We start from the raw sequence: 17805 nt of genomic DNA on the forward strand, positions 1-17805 counted from the left end.
TCAAGGCAGGTCCTGACGGCTGAGCTTTTGACATATACGAGACTGTTTCATGTGGCACTGGAAAAAACTGATTTAGATGCAGGACCCTCTTGGAGCCAGTGATATTCCCAGGACACTTGTTTCCATGCATGTCACCTGAAAAGATGCTAGGGTCACCTGGGCAAAGTCCCTTGGGGCCTTCAAGATGAGCAAGACATGTCTTCCCTAGTAGGTAGGTAGAGAGACAGACCCTGCATGAATCAGATCCGAGTCCATCAGAGGCCCCTCTGGGGTTTCTGTGTCTTTGGGGAAGAGCCTACTAGTGTCCTTCCCAGCCCTTCCTCTCTCCTCTCTGTCACTCCAGCTGGTGGGGCTCCCTCAGGTGTTCCCTTCTTCCTGCTCACACCTCAGTATCTCACAGCACATCGAGGCTGGCCTGTGCCCATCCTAGGTCACCTGTGCCTCCCAGAAGTCAGACCCGCCTTCCTCCTTTTCTCTTCACTCTGGCCACAATGTCGGGCCAGCCCATTGACATCTATACATCCATTAAATTATTTATCCTGTGTGTGTGCACATGTGCCTGGGCGTGTGTGTGTGTAGTGTTCAGGTGCACATGCACATGCATGTGTGTGGAAGGTCGAGGTTGACACTGGGTGTCTTCCTCAACTGTTGACCTTCTTTAAGAAAAAGTTTTGCTGGGCAGTGGTGGTGCACGCCTTTAATCCCAGCACTTGGAGGCAGAGGCAGGTGGATTTCTGAGTTCTAGGCCAGCCTGGTCTACAAAGTGATTTCCAGGGCAGCCAGGGCTACATAGAGAAACCCTGTCTCGAAAAACCAAAAAAGAAAAAGAAAAGAAAAAAAAAAAGAAAAAGTTTTATGTGCATTTGTGTGCATCTACATAAGTAAAAGCCTTCTGTGTGAGGGGCCTGTGGAGGTCAGGAGTTATGAGCTCTCTATCATGATGCCAAGCCTAATGACCGTTGTTTGATTCCCCAGGATACACATGGTAAGAACCAGTCCCTGGTGAACTGTCCTCTGACTTCCACTGGCACATGAGTACCCATGTGTGTGCATGAGCACACACATACACGCACACATTCACACATATAAATGTAATTTAAAAATATTAAGTGGCTACCTTGGCCTGGCAGGCCAGCCATAAGATAATGTAGGAAAGAGATGGATAGATCTGTTTGGGCTTGCCCTAGAGACAAGAAGGCACAGTGATAGAGTGTGCTACAGGGCAGCCCACCCCATCTGTGATGCCAGGAAAGAATTAGATGTAAAAGTTGAGAATTGGCTGGAGCAGGCATGGTGGGGGCTCACAGGTTAGGTCCTGATGAGGACAGATGACTTCAAGGGATCAGGGGAAAGGTATAGCGATGGAGCCTGGGCACTGAGGGAGGACTGGGTACCAGCCCACAGAAGGAAGACAGTGGGGCCACACTTTAGAAGGACTGGGTACCAAATTAGGCTGGCTTTCCTTCTGAATACACTGGGATGTTAAAAGGAGCAGGCTGTGGCATGCTGGCTATTTTTAAAAAAATCAATCTGGCCACAGCGTTGAGAATGGGCCACGGGAGGAAGCTTGGGAGCGGGAAGGGCGGTTTGGACATTCTCATGGCTGCTGGGCAAAAGGTGCTCGTGGTTTGGGTATCCATGAGCTCTGTTTAGGAAGAGCTGATAGACAGGCTCAGCCCTTGGAGGAAGTGAAGGAGAAGGCAGAGTCCCAGAGCACGGGTTCCTTCTCACAGGCACCTTTCTAGTTTCCCTGTTCCCTCTCTTCCTAGGACTCTATATGACAGCCTCATAGCCTCGGGCAGAGCCACTTGTCCAGACTTGAAGGAGGGAGCAAGGGGGCCACTGCCCAGATCTGAAATGGGCACATAAGCAATGAGCACATTGATGGTCTTTGTCCTACTGTTGGTCCTGGGACTGTCACATAAACCATCTGAGCCTCAGTTTCCCCATCTGATGGGTCACGAGACAGTCCTTGCTGGCCCTTCAGAAAGTGCTACTGCAGTCAGCTGTGGCCCCCTGGCCTAGGCTGGTAGCAGAGGTTATAAGGTCAGCCCCACTCACAGGGCCTTCCTTCTTTCTTCCCCACCCCATCCCCCTTTTCCCCCTCCATCTTCCCCTCCCTTCTACTCTCTTATCTCTCCCTTTTCTCCATTTTAACTTTTCTGCTGTGATAACATTTCTCACCTTGTTTCTCGGCCCCAGGGTTTCCCTACGAGAAAGTGGTGCAGAGGGTCCTCTACCTCCAGGTCCTGGATTATGACCGTTTCAGCCGCAATGACCCCATTGGGGAGGTGTCCATCCCTCTGAACAAGGTGGACCTGACCCAGATGCAGACCTTCTGGAAGGATCTGAAGCCATGCAGCGATGGGAGTGTAAGGCCCTTTGTAGTCCCTTAACTGAAGCCATGTGGTCAGGGCTGGCAGAGGGTCCTCACCCAGCCTCAGTCCCAGGATGTCAGCAATGCTCAGAGTGGAGTGAATCACCTGAACGGTGCAAATAGCCCAGGGCTCGCTCTGTTCAGGGAATTTAGAGCCCCGAGCAAGCACAGGCCCTCCTGTGGAGAGGAGATGGCAGTGCTGACAAACAGAGGGGCTGCTATCACTCAGGTCAGGGCAGAGGGGACCTGTGTTCAGCTAGGCTCTCTGACCACACCCTCCCTTCTAGTTCTCACACCTGTCATCCCTGCAGGGAGACCAAGGGGAACATCCCCCTTCCTGTGGCCCAGCCTCACCCTTCTTGTTGCCCTACAGGGGAGCCGAGGGGAGCTGCTCTTGTCCCTCTGCTACAACCCCTCTGCCAACTCCATCATCGTGAACATCATCAAAGCTCGCAACCTCAAAGCCATGGACATCGGGGGCACATCAGGTGCTGAGGCTTATCACAGTAGGATGGGCAGGCCTGTGGGGGAGCTTCCTATGACACAAGGGTCACTTCAGATATGGGAGATAGAAGTGTACTGGGGCCCTAACCCTAACCCCTGCCCGTTCGTCCTCTGACTAGAGATAGCAGAGCTCTCTGAACATATTCTGGGTCAGTGTCATCTTGGCAGCCAGGCTCCCTGAATCGGAAAGAAAGGCAGCATTGTGGTGGGAAGACCCTGGTCCTAGCTCAAGTGCTGCTTAGGAAGACCTGTACCAGCATGAGAACACTGAAGCAGTGGCCAGGGTCTTTTTAGGTTCTACCATATGCTAATGATCCCTAATCCCTCTTGTTCTTGCCTGACGTGGCCTCGTCACCCACTTAAAAAGCGTGCAGCCAGCTCCCACTTAGATGCACCTGGAAGGGCATGAGGATCCTTGAGTCCCCCACCCAACATACACACTCTGACCCTTCATCTACTATCACCTACCAGACCCCTATGTGAAGGTGTGGCTGATGTATAAAGACAAACGGGTAGAGAAAAAGAAGACCGTGACAAAGAAGAGGAACCTGAACCCCATCTTCAATGAGTCTTTCGCCTTCGACATACCCACGGAGAAGCTGAGGGAGACCACCATCATCATCACTGTCATGGACAAAGACAAGCTCAGCCGCAATGACGTCATTGGCAAGGTAGGACTGGGCTGGGGTGCACAGCCAGGCCCAAAGGGTTTGCCCTGAGGAGACAGCAGGGGCCAAGGATGAGCAAACCAGGAAAGACCCAGCCAGACAAGGGAAGGAGGGAATTCCCCAAAGGTTTTCTGAGTTCCCGGACTGGTTTAGCCCTACTTCTGGGACGAACTGAGTGGAGCTGTGGCAGAGCCCCTGCCAGAAACCAAAGACCTTAGTGACTTCAACTAACTGCTCTGCACAACGATGGCTGGGCAGTCTGCAGGAAGTTACTCAGCCTCTCTGAGCTTCTGTGTTATCTGTAAAAGGAAGCGGATGCCAACCCTGCCGATCGCCCCAGAGTAAGGTCAGAACCACTTGAGATAGAAGGAAATTCTGGATGAAGGTGACCTCTTCTTGCATGTTAGGCGAGAAGCCAGACATGACTTGAATTTTTCAACAACACAATTCTGTCATATAAACCCTCCACTTTCTACTTTGAAAAGTACGTTCCTGTGCTTTTAACTCAATATTAGGACTCAGCACAGACACAAAAATCCAGCTGCCTGGGTCCGGGTTTTGTTGTTTGTGGCTTTTAGAATGGAACCCAGTTATACAATGCCACTAAGCTACACTGAAGCACCACCCTTAAAAGCTGTCACCTCTCTGAGCCTCATTCTCTCTGCTTCAAATGAGAGTCAGGGAGTGCTAGCCACACAGTGTAGTGGGAGCGTTTGATAAGGGCACAGTGTGACGCTCAGCCTGGCGCCTGAAGCACGTGTGTAGCTTCTGTTGTCGTAGACGCTAGTTCTGAAATGTTTCTGCCTATGGCGTGTGTGGTCATTTATTCAGTAACAGAAGCCTGACTTCCATTATGTTCTCTTGTTTTGTTTTGAGTCAATTTCTCTGGCGGTCCTGGAACTCGCTCTGTAGACCAGGCTGGTCTTGAACTCTAGAGATCCACCTGTCTCTGTCTCCTTACTGCTGGGTTCAAAGGCGTGAGCCACCGGCTCAAGCTGGCCTCAGATTCCTTATGGAGCTGAGTATGGTCTTGGATTTCTGATCCTGCTGCCTCTGTCTTCCAAACACTGTGATTGATTACAGGCAGCTGCCATCGTGCCTGCTTTATGCAGTGCAGGGGGCTGAGTATGGGGGCTCCACGTGTACGGGACAAGCACTCATAAACCCTCACCAAGCTTGACCAGGAATAGTGCCGAGAACCAGTGATCAGGACAGAGGAAGGGAGGGAGTGGAAACACGGGTCCCTAGGTATATGTGATGTGTTTATAAAAAGATAAAGAGAGGAGGGGATATGTTCTATGGAGGTGAGGTGAGGTATGGCCTCAGCGGGGCCCATGCCAAGGCATCCCTTCCCCCTGAAGGACCAGCCACACGACAATATAGTATAGAATAGAGTTTATTCAGGGCATGGGGAGGGGAGTTCAGAGGGTAGTAGAGGCAGAGAAAGGCAGAGGGAGAGAGAGAGAGAGTAGAGGAGTAGAGGCTGGCCATGAGCTTGTGGAGGCGGGGGGAGGGAATGGGGAGGGGGGAAGGGAAGAGCAAGGGAGCAGGAGAAGAGCAAAAGAGCAAGGAGGGTGGCAAGCAGCCCCTATTATAGTAGGACGGGCCTACCTGGCAGTTGCCAGGTAACTATGGGGTGGAACTTAGACAGAATGCTAACAATATGACTGTTTTAGATACTTTTCCTCTGCTGTGTAAAAGCACCATAACCAAGGCAACTCATAATTTAATAAAATTAATAAAATAATAATTTAGGCTTCCATTTCAGAGGTCGAGTCCAGGGCCATCATGGTGAGGAACATGGTGGCAGGCAGGCAGGCAGGCAGGCACGGTGCTGGTGCAGTAGCTAGGAGCTCACATCTGAGTTGGCAGAGAGAGCTAACTGGGAATAGCATGGGCTTCTAAAACCTCAAAGCCCAGCCCCAGTGACACACTTCCTCCAACAAGGCCACACCTCCTAATCCTTCCCAAACATGTCCACCAGCTGGGAACCAAGCATTTAAATATAACAAGCCTATGATGTCCTTCTCATTCAAACCCCAACAATAGTGTTTGGAGAAGGATGGTCTGGCATCTGCAGAGAAGGGGCCAATCTGGAGGTATTCCCTAGAGAGATGAAAAGGAGGACCCAGTTGTTGGGGAGAGAAAAGCAGCTAGCCTTGTGGAAGAAAGCTGGCCCTGGGAGTATTATTCAGCCAGCCAGTGGGCACAGGTATGGAGACTAGAGTATGCTGTGAGCAGGGCCCACTGAGCCCCCTAGAGGCCCTTGCAGCCATTCTATAGCTCTGCTTTATAGAAGTAGATGTTCTTGGGGGGTACTTTAGCTTCCTTTACCGGACCAGCCTTCTGTGGGCCAAACCAAGTAAAAAATGGTTTTGTTCTTGCTTCGTCCTGGGATAGTTTAGGAAGCCCAAGGACCTTGGAACCTTTCTGAATCACAGGCCCAGCTCAACTCCTGGATACTGGGTCTTCTGGCCTTGTTCCAGGCTATGGTACCAAGCTGGGCTGACGTTGCAAAGGAGCACTCGGCTGTGACCTGTGGTGGTGATGGTGGGATAGTGGGGTGGAGTACTTAGTGAGCCTCAGAGGAAACTGAGAACTTAGTCCGGAGAGGGCAGCAGACACATGCCATTTCCAGCTGTCTGTATTATCAGTGTCTGTTATCAGTCAATTGGCACAGAGGAGTCTGAGCTGCACAGAGGAGCCTTTAAGCTGAGAAAGATATTTCACCCCTGCATAGGGTTTGCTCATTTTGTCTTGGTGTTTTATCATTTGTTTTGACAGGCTCTTGCTTTATAGCCCAGGCTGTCCCTCAAACTCACTATGTATCTCCAGGGTGGCCTCATACTCATAGCAATCCTTCTGCCTCAGTGTGAGAATTTTAGGTATGAGAATTTTAGGTAGTAACACCTGATGTTTAAATGTACATAAAAGTAGGAAATGTAATATGGTGTACCCATATCCCTCTTCCCAATGTCCTCAATTGATAGCCCCTCACAATGTATCTGTCACAGCTTAAGGAACTGACATGGGACCTTGCTGTGAACCTGTCAGACTTCATTTGCATTTGCAGTTCTTCCACTAATGCCCCAGGCCTGCTCCTGGATCCAGTATTAGCTAGCACATTATACTCTGTTGTCAAGGCCCCCAGGCTCTATGACCTGTGACAGTTTTTTGCCCAATGAGTTGTCATCTTGATGGCCTTAAGGTGCCCTGGCTAGGATCTTGCAACACTGTCTGCTTTTCTTCTAATGCCCCTGGTCTTAAGCATTCATGGTGTCTAGGCCAGGCTCAGCTGAGACTGCTTTGGGAGTTTCTGGGGCAGCCCTGCAATGTTGTGGAGCCCTTACAAGAGCCTGGGCTGGATTGGTAGTCTAGAACCACCAAGACTTTCCTTATACCATTTTGAACTTTTAAACTATGACTGAAGGTAGTAAGGCTCTTAACTCTGTGTGTTTTCCCATCTGAAAGCTGGGGCTAATCAGGTCGTCTGTTCACCTGCCAGGTTTGTAAGTGCACACTGACCTCGAGCTATATGACCCCAGTACAAAGTCGGGGTGGGGCCAGGAAATGCAGGGAGATGGGAGAGACAATAACAATGGTGTCCCTTCCTAGGTCAGGGAAGATTGCCCCAGCCAAATGCCTGTGTCCTGACCTTCACTGCAAAATAGGTAACGGTTTGATGTCAAAGGGCCAGGCATGCCCAGGCCCTTGAGGGATAGCACAGTCAGGAAACTAGGTCAGGCTGGCAGGAAGGGAAAGGGGCAGCCTCTGTGGGCCAGGCTGTTACTATGGGACAGGGCCCAAGCCTCGGAGCCTGCCATTACGCATCTTCTCTTCCTCCCCAGATCTACCTGTCCTGGAAGAGCGGACCAGGTGAAGTGAAACACTGGAAGGACATGATCGCTCGTCCCCGGCAGCCTGTGGCCCAGTGGCACCAGCTGAAAGCCTGAGTGGGGCCAAGGGAGGCTCCAAGGGCCAAGGCCTGGCTCCCCATCATGCCCCTACCACTTTATGCACAATGCCCAGCCCGGCCCCCCTGCCATGGTGAGGGGAGACCCCGAGGGCTCAGCCAGGGAGGGGTACCAGAACTCTACTGGGCCCCATTTCTAGGAAGTACCAGCCCCACCCCATGAGTCCAGCTCGGGGGTGGGGGCTTGGGAGCCATTCCCTGCTTTGCCTCTTTCTTTCCTGATTTGCTGATACTAAAGACGTGGGGGAGAGCTCAAGAGCCAGATGGGCAGATCCCTCCAGAGGCCCGCCAGGTGGGCATAGCCCCCGTTTTCTTTAAGGCAGTGCCTGGAGGGGAGAGAAGCCACCCCTTCCCTAGACCCCCTTTTTGGGGCCCAGAAGAGGAAGGCCGAGGCGTTTGGCCACGGCCTGGTCATCAGGCCCATCCCCAGCTTCAGGTGCCGGCTGGGCCCTGGACACTGAGGATGGTATATAGCCTGTGCTCCAGAGTCCTGGAGATGTGGCCCTGTGTATTTGTGTTGTGTCTACTGTGTGTGTGTGTGTGTGTGTGTGTGCCCACATGCCTGTACACATGTGCACCTGGAAGCTCATGCGCACGTGTGGGAAAGGGGGTGCTCACTCCCTATCCCCCTGGGACCAGCAGTGCTGATTGGCTATGGAAAATAGCAGAGTTTCGTGAGGATGAAGTAGGGCTGGGTCAGGTAGAGGTCAAGGCCACAGGGAAGGTAGGAGAGGAAGGGTATGGACGGCTGAGAAGAAGTGGGGACCAGGGCAAATGGCTGTTTCAGCTGCCTCCTGGCACCCACTTTGCCTGTCTCTGTAGCCCCCACCCCCACAATTCCCCAGTAGCGACTCTCTACTGCAATGTCGTTCCTTGGGCCTGGGCTCACACTTCGTAGGCACCTACTCACCGTGTGCATGGCCTTCCAACAAGGCGCCACTCCCATCCTTCTCAGGCATTCCTAACCCCTCACCCAGGGACCCCCACCTTTCCAAATCTCATATTGCAGTCAAATTGGCATCTGCTTCACACTCTCTGGCTTGGATGTAGCCCCACCCCTTACCCCAACACCTCCACCTTTTCTTTGCATAATCTGATCAACCCCTGGCCTTCTCCAGGCTGTCTTGACACATACCCCACCCCTACCCCACCCCAGAGTAGTAGCTCTTTCTGCCCCTCCCACCCACCATGCAAGCAGAGGAAGCGGGGAGCATTCCAGGAGTCTGAAGTTGCCATACCCAAAGAAGCTGTCTTCTCTTCTCCTGGCCTCTGCTGAGACTAGAACTGGCTTCCCTTTGGAAATAGCAGACTCCAGAATGATCCCTCTTAAGTCCTGTCATCCCTCTGTGCTGTATTGAAAAGACCCAGCTGGTGAAAGAACCTCAAAACCAATTCAGAGACTTGAGCCCAACATACCCTAATTCTACCACCAGGTGGCACCAGAACACCACATCTATGGTAGCAGTTGGGGACCACAATTCTACCCTGGCTGGGGACCAGTTCTACCCTGGCTGGCACCTTGACACCCCAAGGATGGAAGGGGCTCTGGACTGCATCTGCTTATCTAGAGCACAGTGGGAACACAGTTATGTGGGCACAGTTTCCTTCAGTGGCTTCCCCTTAAGCTCAACCTTCTACTCTAGGTGTGAGGTCTCCTTTTGTCCATAGCAAACTGTCCTTAAATCAGATTTCACACCCTGTCCCCCCCGGGACCTGGAGGAATCCCTTATGTAGTAGGTGAATCATTCGTAGAGTGAATAATTCCATTGTAAAACAAATAGTTACCCTATTACTTGTAAATCTAAATGTTTGTATACAACAGCTTTTGCTTTAAATAGGACCATCCCCAACTCCCTTGCCCAGCTGGGTGTAACCCCAGGAAAGGGACCCTCCCAACCCCCTGCAGAGGCTGTGTGGGAACAGAAGAGGGTAATGTAGAAAGTCTGGAAACTTGAGAGAAACCGCTGCCATCCTTCCCTCCATCTGCCTCAGTCTCCTGAGTGCTTCCACCGAGACATCCGAGGGGCCCAAGCAACCTGCACCAGCAGGTGTAAAGTCGGCAGCGGGTTTATGCAGAGCATGCTCCTGCACCTCTTAGCCAGTCAGCTCAGAGAGCATCCCCCCACAGAGCTGTTCTCCCCTCAGACTACTAGGAATAGTAGTGACCCAACCTGGGTGGAGGGGTGGGGGGGGTGGGGCAGTCAGACCTTGCAAACTGTGGGTGGAGAACAGAGTGGGTTTGCACAGGATGCAGCTGGATGACACAGAGGCTGGGCATAAGATGTTAGGGCAACTGGGGGAACATGGAAATGGGGGGAGGGACTTGAGGGTGAGGAGGGCACCAGAGCTCTGCCACCACTGTCCTAGGATCTTGGGCAAGTCACCCACACTCCCTGGGCCTCAGTTTCTCCATCTGTAAAATGATGGTAATAATACTTCACCTACCTCATGGGGGAGGTTGTGAGGCCACCATCACCTGACCTAGGGGATCAAGGCAGGAGGGCTCTGAAGGTGCTACCCAGAGCAAAGTTGTCAGTGACGCCTGAAAGCAAGGCCCACCTGCCAGTCCACCCTACCCCACAGAGCCTCTAGGGACCGCCAGAGCCAATCTGTCTCTTCACTGTGTCCCCACCCCCTTTATGAGCGTCATCTAACATCTTGTGGGCACCCTAGACTTAGTTGTTACATTGTTTAGGTAGCTTTTCTCGTGATCATCTCCGTGTAACTGCTATACAATTTCCACGTGCCCCAGCACACCCTCCACCTGCCCTCCAGCACCAGAGGCCAGGGAAGGGACAAAGGAAAACAGCCACAAAAGAAAAAAAAAAAAAAGCCAAGGGGACTCCCAGCTCAGCTGGGGCCCCCAGGGGTGGGAACTGGTGGCGCTGTTTGTATTGTGTTTGAGTCCTTGAGCGCAAGTGTTTTATAAAAAATAAAACAAAAATCCACTATCATAAAAAAAGAAAAAAAATACAGCAAAGAGAACTGAAGACAAAAGGGAAAAAGAACCATACAATTTTTTCCACCATATGCACCCTCTAAGCCAGCAAAATTTTCCTCTTTGCAAAATCATATTTTTGTGGGAATGGACCTTGCTTTTTGTGGCAAGGCCTGTTCCGATTAATAAAGGATCGTGAAAAAGTAGGGCCTTGGCTGTTTCCTCTGTGGGTCCCAGCCCTCTCTCTCTCAACAGCTGGGATTGGAGGGACTGGGGAGTCTTGGGGGTGTCTCCACTCAGCTTGTCACCTGACACTTGACTTTTCATTGTGGCTTGGGCCTGCCTGAGCTGCCCGCTCACTCTCAGATCAAGATTAATCCCTACATTCATTAGCTGCCCCAAAGGAGAGAGTATTGCATGCCCCAGGTCAGACCTAAAGTCATCTCAGAAGTAGTGGGATCTCCTTGAGATCTCAAGACCTCCCTTGGAGTCCACTTGGCTGGGCACACACTCCCTCTCTTGCCAGAGAATCCTTCTCTCTCTCCTAGGTCAGTAGAAAAAGCAAAGATGGGACACCCACCCCCAACCAACCTCACCATCACCTGCTCAGCTTCAATGACTTGGGGCCAATGTCTCCTTCCAGGTCCTGGCAGGGGAAAGAAAGGTAGCCTGAGCTATAGGTCAGACTGCTGGATCTGTGGCCTTTCTCCAATCTATTGTCTAGGATGATTCTCTATGGTTGGGGAAAAAAAAAAATCTCTCCAATCTAAAGAGCCCCATTGGCAAGTTCCAAGCTGAGGACCTGAGAGACTCCGGTGCCCTCCTGTCTGTGGCTCTGGCAAGCCATGCCCTTTGCTGTGCTCTCAAGGTCCTCTATTCACAAAGAAGCAATAATTTTCCAGCCACTCCCTGCTCTGTCCAGGGCAGCTGGCCTGCCAGTTCTCAGGGTACTGCAGAAGGCCAGTCATATCTGCTTCAGATAGGCACTAAGGGGACCCCATAATTCCATGGGCCCTGCTCCACTCTGAAGTGAAGAGGGTCACATACCCTCTGTCCCCCACATCTGGGACCAGCAGCTGCCTCCTTAATCTGTACTAAGTACCCCCATTCTGAAGCAGCCTGCCCTTTCCCCTTCTGCCCCTTAACTTCCTACAGTGTAGTTTAGACATCCCTTTTAAAAGGTGTATGCAGGCTAGGGTATAGCTCAGAGGTACAGCTCCTGCCCTAGTGTGCACAAGCACCTGAGAGGGGATAAAACAGCTTCAGTTGGCTTCTATTCCAGAAGTTCGAGGGAGTCCTGGGGTCAGGTAAGTAGCTTCAGGGTCACCCTGGGTTTTGTTTAGCGTTTCTTTGGGGAAAACAAACCCAAGAAACAGTTTTAGCATAGTTGGTTCAGCACAGCAGAGGTGCCAGACCCTGACCACTGACTGGCACAGGGCCTCTATCCTGGACTTCTCTGGCTCACTCCCTCTGCCTGCTCTGAGCTACTCACGCATCCCTTCATGTGCCTGAGAGAGACCACTTTCCTTCTCCCGCAAGTCCCTCCCAGATGCACTACTTCTAAAGGTCTCTCTGGCCTTTCTGGATTCTGGGCTCTCCTCTCCTTCTCTGAGAAAGACAGCTGAAGGATAATTCGAACATGCTTGACGCTCCATCCTGAGCTGCTCCCATCTGTCTCTAGTGAAATCATCCACTTCCCATGTTCTGGGTCCTGTGTGTGTGTGTGTGTGTGTGTCTGTGAATGTATACGTGTGCGAGTGTGGTGTCTCTTAGATTGTGAGCCCTTGGGCAGAGTTTCCTGTCTGAATAGACGTTCTGTGTGGCACGCCTGGCTGTGGTAATAAATGTCCATCTTCAGAATCAGTGCCCTGATGTCTTGAGGAGCTTTGGGAGAGGTTTAAGAAAGCATGGAAGGAGGGGAGGGGCCTCTGGGGAAGGTCTCCTGTTCCTACTCATCCCATTCCTCCCTTTATCAAACCCTTTGGGTAGACAATTACAAAGCTAGGAAAGGATCCTGCTAACATCCCAGACTCGGAGGCCCTGCCTGCCAATCAAAAGGTCAGCTGGTCTGGAGGCTTGGGACTCAGTCCAGAGACTTGAGAATCAGAGGGGAGGAGACAGACTATAATTCTCATCCAGCTTACTTGCCAATTTGCCAGCCATCATAGTGGAAACTGAGCACTGGGCTAGGAGTCCACAAATAGGCCAATAGACAGGTCCCAGACTCTCCTCAACCTGTTTCTTGTCCTACCATGTCCTCTTCCCACCACTCATGTTCCCTTGGCCTTTTCTCCTGCTCTGAATGCCAGCTCCTTCAGCCTCTGTCCCTAGAGCTCTCCTGTCCTACTCACACGTGTCCCACCTCTGACTGCCCCTGACCACAAATGAGGCTGTGGTTACAAGTGTCACACAGCTCTTCCTTCTCTTCAGGGACCTAGCCAAGACCTTATAGGGTGGCAGTGATAATGGGATCCCTCACACCTCACATCTTCATCACCAAGGGGAGCTGGGTCAGGGGAACTGGCAATAGACTCTCCTTTCCCAAGTGCCCTCATTTCCTCAGAGAGATCTATACCAGGGCATCAGGCAGCTGCATGAACTCTAACCAGACTAACTTTCCGGAAGAAACTGGATCTGCTTCTGACAGCCTCGGGAGCTCTTCCTTGGATGGCAAATAGCCATAGCCATGCGTGCTACGCTGGATAAAGAAAATTAGGCCGGGCAGTGGTGGTGTACGCCTTTAATCCCAGCACTTGGGAGGCAGAGGCAGGCAGATTTCTGGGTTCGAGGCCATCCTGGTCTACAAAGTGAGTTCCAGGACAGCCAGGGCTATACAGAGAAACCCTGTCTCGAAAAACACAACAAAACAAACAAAGAAAGGAAGAAAAAAAGGAAGGAAGGAAGGAAGGAAGGAAGGAAGGAAGGAAGGAAGGAAGGAAGGAAGGAAGGAAGGAAGAAAATAAGGGGGGGCAAGGGACTTGAACATGAACACCTCAGGATGATGCAGGAGAGAGTCCACTGTAGGGCATTGCTCAGACCATCTGGCCTTGGGTGAGTCAGGACAGGGGAGCAGAAACATCAGAAAGGAAACTTGAGCTGTAGCTGCACAGGAAAGAATGGTGGATAAGACGGTGGGTGGAGTCTTGGGCTGGAGCATCAGACTTAAAAATCCAACTTGTCCACTCCAAATGGAGAAACTAAGGCCCAGATATCCAAGACTTCATCAGGGTCATTCATCCAATTGCAGAACCAGGAGCAGAACCAGGAGCAAGGACAGACCTGGTCTATGGTGGTTACCCCTGTACCTGACAACTTCTGGAGCCAAAGGTCATCCCTGGTGGGCTGCAGCTCTCAACCTACCTGATAACCTCACCTCTCAAATCCTTACCCCCACGTAAGGGAGGCTCCTGAGAGCCCCAGAGCCCCAGAAGGAGCCTTAACAAAAACAAAGCCTACGGTTGGGCCCCACGTTAATCTTACTCCCCACCTTTCATTCTGTCTGCCTGTTTAGTCTTATCTCACTCTAGATCTATATCCAGCCTCCTCCTTACCCAGAGCCCAGCCCAATGTACTAGCCCAGCTACTGGGTTGAGCCTGACCTTTTGACTCCATATATGACATCAGTTCTTGTTGCCATGGTGATGGGGGGGGCAAAACTGAAGGAACTGAGGCTGAGAAAGGCAAAGGAGAATAGGGCAAGTACAGTCAGAGTGGGAGGGGCCAGTACTGTCGAGCAAATAGAGGAAGGGTAGCCCAGCTGGTGGGAGATCCAAGAATTAGATCCCAAGAACCAAGCTGCAGATGACCCCTACAGCACAACCAAGGGTAGGGTGAGCCAGAACATGAGGACATCCGAAGATGCCAGGTGACCAGCTTCAGGGAGCAATGCTATTTCCTTCTGCAACGGGCTCTTGTTCCCCAGACAAGAAGGACAGACACAACAGCTGGCCAGGGTCATCCTGACACAGAGTTGGGGCACTTGGGTGGGGGAGGTGCACCCACAGCGGTGGAACTTGGTGCTCCCGGGTTTATAAATAAATAGACATGTGGGAAACACACATTCTTTCTCCAAGAAATAAAATTTATGTTTACAAGGTTTTTTTCTTCTTCCTAAAGAAAACACTACCTTCTGGGGCTCCAGCCCCTGACTGTCCCTGAGTGTCCTCTGGCCCTCACCTCCTATTATTGCTTGGATCTGGCCCTGGGAATAGCAGAGCTTGTCTTCTCAGCCCTTCAGAGGCTGTCCCTGGTGACGGAGTAGAGGCACATGGTGCCTGTCCAGTGCCCCATGCCGTGCCAGCCACCCTGGCTGTGCCCATGTAAGGAAATGGAGAGTACAGGCAGTACAGAGGCCCTGAGCAACCTCCTAGAGTGCAGAGCCCCTCTCTCTTGGGGCAGGAGGCCCTAGAGGCACAGTGGCATCTTCTCACACTTGATAACTGAGGGCACAGGCTGCAGGAGAGGGAAGATCTCTCTTTGCCCGGCAATAGTGCAGCACAGGCTGAGAGAAAAGATCCGGAGGAAAGATGGGTGGAGACCCTTCTCTTCTGTGTACCATACATACAACTATCAGGGGAGACCTGGTGGAGAACTGGGGCCCCCGTCTATGTCTACTTCTGTCTTGGACATAGTTCCTATGCCCTGCCTCTGGCCAGAACTCCCCCGGCCCCACCCCCAACACACACACACACACACACACACACACACACACACACACACACACACGGAGAGTTTGCCCCATACAGTCTCCTAGGGTAGGCCTAGGCAATCCAAACCCCAGGTGAAAGTTATAGATGCCCTGACATCTATAACTAGGGATAGATGTAGGGATGATTCTATGGATAAGTGGTGACCCTGGTTCCAGGTGAGAACCGGTTCATCTGTCGTACCATCAGTGGCTCTATCCCAGACTTCTTGGTCTGAAAACTGCCCAGAGGTCAGCCCAGGGACTCTTTCTTACTGCCTAGTACTGTCTGAAGATGGCCTCAGGACTGCCTGTGCCAGGCAGCTCACTCAATGATGCTCCTTCACTGCCCCAAGAAAGAGGCCCAGCAACACCGTATATCCAAACAGCCACAGCCTCGCAGAGTCCCTTCTTCCGGAGTAGCCAAGCCCATCACTCAGGGAAGAGGCTCAGGTGCCCAATCCTGGAGGAGCTTCCAAGGCTCGGAGGCTGTCCCTGGCGGGCCCCAGGGCCCTGGGTCCTGCGCCTCCTATGAGTAGGTCTTCTTCCTCCTCATCCTCAAAAGCCCGGGTTGGACGCCGGGCTGGCGGTCGCGGAATGGGTTCGTCGCGCTCAGCCATGCGCTCGACGGCTCCCTCGCCCACTAGGAAAACGGTGTCTGCCACCCGGGGGGGTCCAGTGACTGGGTTGTGGTCGTAGGAGAAAACTCGGAGCGCACGCAGCGGGTGCAGGTCGGGGAAGCCGCCCAGGCGGTTGCGGTCGAGGTCGAGGATGTGCAGCCGGCCCATGCGCAACAGCGCGGGCGGGAACTCTTCGAAGCGATTGCCGTAGAGCCAGAGGCCACGCAAGCCGGTCATGCGCGGCAGCTCGGCGGGCAGCGCGCGCAGCCGGTTGTCGCCCATCTGCAGCGATTGCAGCGCCACCAGGCGCAACAACGGCCGCGGAAAGCGCCGCAGGAAGTTGCCTTCGATCCAGAGGCAGCGCAGGCTCTGCAGCTGCGCAAAGTCGGGTGGCAGCGCCAGCAGACGGTTGCCGCCCAGGTAGAGACGCGTGAGGCGCGGTAGGCGACACAGGCCGTCGGGCAGGCGCTCCAGCTTGTTGAAGTCGAGCGCCAGGATGCGCAGCTCGCGCAGCTCCTCGATCTCCTCGGGAAGCTCGCGCAGCCCGGTGCCGCTCACATACAGCTTCTGCAAGCGGCTCAATGCGCACACGGCGCTAGGCAGCCGCCGCAACCGCCGCCCGCTCAGCTCCAGCTGCTGCTCGCCGCTGCGCAGCTGCTCCTCGGCGTCCGACGGCAGCTCGTCCGGCGTGGACTCTGCGATGCCCATGGTCACGGGCCCCGGCCCGGGACGCCGCTGCCACCACCCGGCATCGCCACGCCCTGGCCGCCCCGACGGGGCCCGGGCCGCTCCGGCCTCGGGGGCCCCCCGCCCCGGCCTGCCTGTGTGCCGGGAGGGGGGCCGTGCCGAGCCGAGAGGAGGCGCCCGCCTGGGCCCCGCCGCCCCGCACCGCGTTCGGCCGCCCGCCCTTCGGCCTCCCCCGCTGCCTCCGCCGGAGGCCGACTGGCTGGAGTTCGAGCTGACTTGCAGCTTAGCGACCCGTCGCCCTGGCAACCCCCGACGCGCGTGCGGCTGCCAATAGGCAGAGGGAGGGCGGGGTGGGGCGGGGCCAAGGAGGACCGTGAGAAGGGTCCTGAAGCTGAAGCTGGTCCCTGGATAGCTAGCCTATCCGTGAGCCAGCCCGAGCCCAGGCGGCCGCTGAGCGCAAACCCGTCACAGGGCTAGCCCCGACGTCCGACGCTGTCTACACTTGCCGCAGCGGGCCATTTGGTTGGTGTAGCTGTGTGTGCTTCAGGGAAAGTGGGCCCATAAGGAAGAAACCTGGGACTGAAAAAAGGGAGGAGGGATACTGGAGAAGTACCTGAAGGCGAGGTCACTCACTTTCCCCCTCCACACCCGACGTCCAGCGGCGTGCGACCAGTCTCCCAGTTGGGGTCACTTCAGGAGAGTAACTCGGAACAATATTATGTTCTGGTCTTTTTTAGATCTGAGGATTTGTGGGACTATGCTTGGCTCCGCCCTCGCCGGAGTCCGCCCATTGCTGGTGCTCTAACACCCGCTCATACCCAAGCCCCTCCCATAATACCCAAGGTCTATGTGTGGCCATGGTGAGCAGAGGACTGGGACAAGTACCTACCTTTGAGTGGCACCGACAACAATCATCTTGGTTCTATGACTCCCTGCTCTCACTAGCCTCCTCCCCTTTCTCTCTGCCAGAGCTCCACGTGTCTGTCACTTTGCCAAAAGCTACTTCCCATACTTTAAAGAAAGAGGCATTGAGCAAGGATCAAAGGCATTAAGCTTTGGTTGACCAGAAAAGCTGGCGTTTGAAGCCAGGCAGTGTGACTCAAGAACCCAACTCCTAAGCATACACCTTCCCAGTAAAAGAAAACACAGCATTCCACCCACCCCTCCAGTGAGTTTTTCCTCAACAGAGTCTCTGACTCACAATGCAAAAACTAAGAAAGGAATTATTAATCCCACAGAAATGAGGAGGAAAGCGGCCTCCTGAGATTAGAAAAACCTGCTTGAGGGTTGTACAAGGGACAAGAGTTTGTACCGTGAGCGCTCAGTCAGCAGACCACTTTCTCCTCCCTGCCCC

The 17805-nt window shown here is 53.3% G+C and overlaps 2 protein-coding genes across 7 annotated transcripts in view; one reads left to right on the forward strand and one right to left on the reverse strand.

Moving 5' to 3' along the window:
• The window catches only part of Syt7 (synaptotagmin 7), a 61886-nt gene extending 51220 nt beyond the window's left edge, over positions 1 to 10666 (forward strand). For all 6 annotated transcript variants that reach the window (XM_021152360.2, XM_029472665.1, XM_021152359.2 and 3 more), the window contains 4 exons: positions 2203 to 2372; positions 2751 to 2865; positions 3353 to 3552; positions 7398 to 10666. In XM_021152360.2, coding sequence (XP_021008019.1) covers positions 2203 to 2372; positions 2751 to 2865; positions 3353 to 3552; positions 7398 to 7502 — 590 coding nt within the window. In that variant the 3' untranslated portion in view covers positions 7503 to 10666. The remainder of the gene's footprint in view (positions 1 to 2202; positions 2373 to 2750; positions 2866 to 3352; positions 3553 to 7397) is intronic.
• A 2708-nt stretch (positions 10667 to 13374) lies between these two features.
• On the reverse strand, positions 13375 to 16598 carry Lrrc10b (leucine rich repeat containing 10B). Its single transcript, XM_021152283.2, has one exon. The coding sequence runs from the start codon at positions 16470 to 16472 to the stop codon at positions 15594 to 15596; it is 879 nt and encodes a 292-aa protein (XP_021007942.1). The 5' UTR covers positions 16473 to 16598; the 3' UTR covers positions 13375 to 15593.
• Between the last annotated feature and the right edge of the window lie 1207 nt (positions 16599 to 17805).

The sequence above is a fragment of the Mus caroli genome, chromosome 19 (genome assembly GCF_900094665.2).
Source record: "Mus caroli chromosome 19, CAROLI_EIJ_v1.1, whole genome shotgun sequence".
Lineage (NCBI taxonomy): Eukaryota > Metazoa > Chordata > Mammalia > Rodentia > Muridae > Mus > Mus caroli.

Bases quoted from the DNA above. Each gene is read 5' to 3' on its own strand.
- Lrrc10b (XM_021152283.2), bottom strand. From the start codon at position 16,472: ATGGGCATCGCAGAGTCCACGCCGGACGAGCTGCCGTCGGACGCCGAG.